Genomic DNA, 5,446 nt, shown 5'->3' with positions numbered 1-5,446 from the left:
TTGTAAGCTGTGACTTGATGCTTATCAGTTCAGCTAGCACTGTAAAATATCATTGTATTTTTAAATCCTGAACAAACTATTTTTTGAAGTCTCACTGGTTTTAGGATTATTGAGAAACTGAGGAGTTCCTCGTGGCTTCTGCCCTTTCAGTAATGGCGACCAATTGTTTATGTTGATTTTTTGCACCAAAAAAAATAAATTCCTTACATGAATTTGAAGGAGCAGTCTGTTACCTCGAACACGTGATATTTGAAATACATTATTTCTTTATGTATGCATTAAAATAGCAGCACATATGTGTTTATGTAACAACAGATATTTTGGCCGAAAAATTGTGACCAAATGAACAATATACACGTTTTTTTCCCTTCCAAACTAGATATTAAAAACAAGACAAATAATACCATTACATGGAAAATAAAAAGCCAACAGTGGGAGCAGAGGAGTTCTATAAAAGGATCTCATCTTGAACGCCAACATTTAGGATCTTGTGAGGAAGGACAATACTGTTAATAACCACTACCTCATCCTCAACGGCAACAGATTCACCTGGTCACAGCAAGAGAACAAGATTTGCAGAGTTTAGTACTTTATTGTTTCATACTTCCTCATAATAATAGTACTACCTCATTCTGTAAATATTGGAGCCCAGACATTGCGGAAATTTGAAATGTTAACAATATTAAATTTGTTAACAATTTTGGACAAATGTAGTATTAAATAAAGGGTCATGCTACTTATTAGAGCACTTGTTAAGGATACAAAAAAGAAAATAAAAAATAAAATTTTCATGAAAAATCTTACTTTTTACAATTCGAAAGTTTGAATTACACAATTTCTAAGAATTTATTTCTATATTTAGAAGGGCACTTGTTAACATTTCCCTTAAATAAATAAGACATAATATGGAGATAACGTTAAGAAAGGTACCAAGTATAGTGACTCCAAGTTTTGCATTGTAATCTCCACGACCCTGATTTAGTTTATACAATTTAGCAAACAAATTGCAAATAAAAGCAAATGTAAAGATATGAGATGAAAAAGAAAGCACATTGAGTAGCATTTTTTATGAATGCAATAGTTGTGCACATCACCCTCAATATTGGCACAAAAACCAAGGATTGACAGAGACAAATTTTGGACAACAGATGGCGAAATTTACCATATTTTGAAGGCCTAAAAATATTAGTCTTAAAATTACCTGCTGGTGATGCTAATAGTTTAAAATATCATTGAAAAAGAAAGAAAAATCAGCCAACAATTTTTTGGCAGGTATAGTTGTCTTACATTGCATAATGCTATCTGATCTAATAATGGACCGAGATATATAGTATATGTTCAGGCTTAAGATGTGTGGGATGACTGTCTCAGGAGAAATGAGATTGAGATGGGAATGCAGCATTATAACTGCTTATTGCAGCAAAAAAGCATTGTAACAGCTTCTTAGCAATCTTAAAAACTCAAGTAACAGTAAAATACAAAACAAGCCTTTAGTTAGCAGAACAATTTAGTTTAATATTAAAATTTCCAAACTTGCCTGGACACGGGCCCATCGTCCAATGGAGGATTTCCATCCAACAATCGCATGAAGTACAACAGCATTCTCCTGTAAGATGAAATACATAAAATGAAAAGCTCAAAAAATGTTTATGCATTTCAAAACCACTTAGTGTGTTGACTTGCCTCGATTTCTACATCATCAAGCACTATACAATTTATGAGCCTTGCACCAGCTCCTATACGAGCATTTGCAGATATTGATACGCCAGGACCAATCTGTTCAATCAAATTTGCAAAGTCAATTTGCATAGCATGTCAAGGCATTTAGTTTTTCTTTTACTTGGACCCCTCACTCAAAGAGATAAAAATGGACCAGAGGGGCACGAGGAGGAAGCAGGAGAACCAACATGTGTATTCTCATGACACAGATCAAGTGTTCAAAGACATACAATTTGTTTATAGATACAACAAGAACACAATAAGTACGTTGCATGTATCATGTTAAGTACAAATAATTACATTAAGTTGTTATGCATAAAAATTATTAAGCATATCATGACTGAAACAGAGCAATCAGGATGATTGTGAAAGCCTCTAGGTAGAGAGAATTAGGTATCAATTAAAAAGAGGTGGATATTCACCTTTGCAGACGGATGCACTTTTGCTGATGGATGAATATAAACATCACCAATGATGCAGGCTTTCTTAATACCATCTCCATTTGCTAATAGGTGGGGGGCAGTGTGACGAAATTGCGAAAGATACAAGGCCGAACATTTTATTGACATCCTGCAAGCATTAAGTCAATATATACGATAATCAAACATGAAAGAAATGGTGAATGATATGTAACAAAATACTCGAGCTTACCCCGGAGTTTTGATTTGTTCCCAAAAATCCATGGTTTCATATATATACAACTGTTTCTTCCCTGCTAGAGGTGAGAGGATATCTTGATCCAGTCTGACATAATTGGTAAGACTCCTACAGAAGAACTCTTCAGAATTAGATGACAATACACCATGTAAACTACCCTTATTTTCACGCTGTATACAACAAGAACAACCACCAAAATATTTTCCAGCTACATAGATCAAACAGTAACATAATGTCCTGCTATGAACCATTTCTAAATATAGGCCATTTAACTTGGTCTCCTTCTACTTCTCACTGATGGATTATCCTCCACTCTATCTACCCTCCTTAATGATGCCTCTGTTTGTTTTCTCCACACATGTATTACCCACCTAAGGCAAGATTCTATCATCTTTTGTATAATAGGAGGAGTTATATATACTTATTCCGTTATTCCCTAACGATTTTATTCCAAATACTATCTAGTCTTGTGTGGCCACACATCTATCATCCATCTCATCTCAACAGCACTGTTCTTGTTTTCTTATAAGCTTTTAGATGCCGATCATTCCGTTCCATATAACACCTAATTGAATGTTGATTAGCTGGAAACTCCTTTCTATGGTAAGATAGCACGCTGTCCTCAGATTATTTGGATGTGGGACTAATCCCTACTACGGTGTTAACTGTTAACTTAGACACAGCCACAAGTTGCATAGCAGTGGGTTTTTTAACTGTTTGCACTGCTGAAAAAGACTAATTTCAAAAGATGCAATACCATTCCATGATTAAAGATCACACACATTATTACTTCATATCAAATCTGCTATTCCTGAATGCATAAATTAGTCTGTGCTGAATTTCAGTAAAAAGTTATTGCAAATGAACAGTAGAAATAGTTACAACTCACAGTCGAGTTTCCTTTCATACTTGATTTGTTCATTCATGTACAATCATAGTAGAACTTTTGTAAATGAATTTTCAAATTTAACTAGCTCATTTTGGGTGACGATGAGTGTACAAAAATCCATGCCAATATAGTTAAATAGCATTTTCAAATTACAATCACGTTAAATGCTTTATTATGTGATATGTGATTAGCTTAACTATGAGAACTGCCAATATAGTTGACATTGACAAGCATATGACTTTTAAAATTATTTGCCAGTTTTAATAAGTGTTATACTAAAAGTCAATGTAAAAAATAAATATATGCATACATGGTTACAAAAAGAAGCAAACGTGACCGATCAAGATCTAATTAAAGAAGGTAAATAATTAAATAGGTAAACTGTTGAGAAACTTGATGAGAACTTAAGTTTCAGTTCATTGCATGAAATGCTCTTGTTGATGTTATAATGATCAGAATGAAGTTTCAGAAAGTTGTGGTCAGCTAAATTTTGAAAAACAGGAAACTTTTAGTTATCATAAGTACAGATCACAAACCTTGTGTCTGGCTGCATTGCTTCAAAGCTGGAGACACGTCTTAAGTTTGCTGCAAATAAAATGACACATAAATTATATTAGTTAATGTACAGGAGGACTAACTCCAGTTATCTACAACTCCTTATATCCAACACAGATTACATATATGAAGATCTTCACATTTTAAAATTTAAAACAAACTTCATATTTCTTTAAAATTACCTCTGTCTTTCCACTGAGAAGAAACACCCTCAATGGCAGTAAAGATATCTGGTGTAAATATATAAACGCCGCAGTTTATAAGATCACTAACCTACATTCATGAAAACTGGCAGCATAAGCCATTAAACAGCAACAGAGAAGAGATGAACAATTTTCAAAAAATTATTTCAGCAATTCAAGACATAAAATAAGCACACAAACATACAAAAGTTTCAGGTTTTTCTGTGTAATGCAAGAGTTCATTGGTGAGTGGATCAGCTACCAATTCTCCAAATTCACTGGCTGACTCTGGAGAAACCTTCACAACCAATATTGTTCCCATGCCACCATGTTTTTTGTGAGCATCTGTAAGCAAGCATACACAGAGAAGCCAATTATTAATTGTTCCAGTAGTGATGTAACAGTTAAGAGATGTCAAGGAAGTAGAAAATTACTATTCTGCAAAGAAAAACTTTGGTATACATGGTGAGGCAAATTCTAATATGGACCATAGTCTACTATGGAGTAGTACTTGAAAAATATTTAAAATTCCAATGACCGCAAGCGTTGTTTTTTAGAAGTAGATGTTAACTTCATCTCTATCATTGAGATAATGACTTAAATAATACTGAATCGATAAAAATAAGGAAAAACAAATATTTATCTCGTATTAAATTGACATCAATCAGGTCACTATTTTATTCATAACGACGGAGATGGTCATGAACTATTACTTCTTAAGAGTATCGTCGAACGTCGTTAGAATTTCCTATGATTTTTAGGTATCAGTCCACGGTGGACCACTTATGAAGGTGATAATACATGTAAAAAATAAATTAATTGAACATGTGTCGGACATCAAACACGCCTTTGATAAGAAGTGTCGGTGCTATAGAGACAACATGAAATAGTTGCATTGCATATAGAAGAATGGAGAGAGTAAGGAATTACCGAGCATTTGTGGGAGGGGAAAACTACAGCAAACATCACAGTTGAGCAAGAAAATATGTGACTGCCATAGAAAACATGATCAACGTCATCAGCATACTATGATATAAAACATTTCAATTACAAAAATTTGCAATAAAAGAAAATGACACATGATAATAAAGCATATGAAGAAATTGAGAGGTAAAATAAAAAACCGGATCCTCCTCCATGATGATATCTCTGAAGTTATAAAGACCACCAGCAGAACCATGTGGCTTGTCCTCTCTCAAATATCTAACAGGAATTTTAAGGTCGTTAGAGATGGAGGAGACGTATAATGCGAATTCGCGTTCTTCGTAGAAACCAATGAGATAAATACGAGCCAAATTAGGAATCTGAAAGAAGGGAAGATATATGAAGAAATGTGAGAATGAGCATATAGTGATAAATAGTAAAATAGATGGATAGTGTAAATACTTTTTTACAAGCGGAGATAGGGTGATGAACCATTGGTTGTCCAGCTAATGGAAAGAGT

At 33.9% G+C, this 5,446-nt stretch overlaps 1 protein-coding gene across 1 annotated transcript in view; it reads right to left on the bottom strand.

The window, feature by feature from the left end:
• Positions 1 to 246: 246 nt before the first annotated feature.
• The window catches only part of LOC101508565 (uncharacterized), a 5,631-nt gene continuing 431 nt past the window's right edge, over positions 247 to 5,446 (bottom strand). The window contains exons 2-13 of the mRNA XM_073368462.1: positions 5,389 to 5,446; positions 5,127 to 5,306; positions 4,933 to 4,993; positions 4,208 to 4,347; positions 4,003 to 4,093; positions 3,802 to 3,850; positions 2,371 to 2,484; positions 2,142 to 2,289; positions 1,684 to 1,776; positions 1,538 to 1,606; positions 931 to 973; positions 247 to 549 (exon numbers count right to left, since the gene is read on the bottom strand). The exon at positions 5,389 to 5,446 is cut by the window's right edge and continues 11 nt beyond it. Of these exons, the coding sequence (XP_073224563.1) occupies positions 449 to 549; positions 931 to 973; positions 1,538 to 1,606; positions 1,684 to 1,776; positions 2,142 to 2,289; positions 2,371 to 2,484; positions 3,802 to 3,850; positions 4,003 to 4,093; positions 4,208 to 4,347; positions 4,933 to 4,993; positions 5,127 to 5,306; positions 5,389 to 5,446 (1,147 nt within the window). The 3' untranslated portion in view covers positions 247 to 448. The remainder of the gene's footprint in view (positions 550 to 930; positions 974 to 1,537; positions 1,607 to 1,683; positions 1,777 to 2,141; positions 2,290 to 2,370; positions 2,485 to 3,801; positions 3,851 to 4,002; positions 4,094 to 4,207; positions 4,348 to 4,932; positions 4,994 to 5,126; positions 5,307 to 5,388) is intronic.

Source organism: Cicer arietinum, chromosome 5 (genome assembly GCF_000331145.2).
Source record: "Cicer arietinum cultivar CDC Frontier isolate Library 1 chromosome 5, Cicar.CDCFrontier_v2.0, whole genome shotgun sequence".
Classification (NCBI taxonomy): domain Eukaryota; kingdom Viridiplantae; phylum Streptophyta; class Magnoliopsida; order Fabales; family Fabaceae; genus Cicer; species Cicer arietinum.
This window is presented reverse-complemented; position numbering and strand designations above follow the sequence as displayed.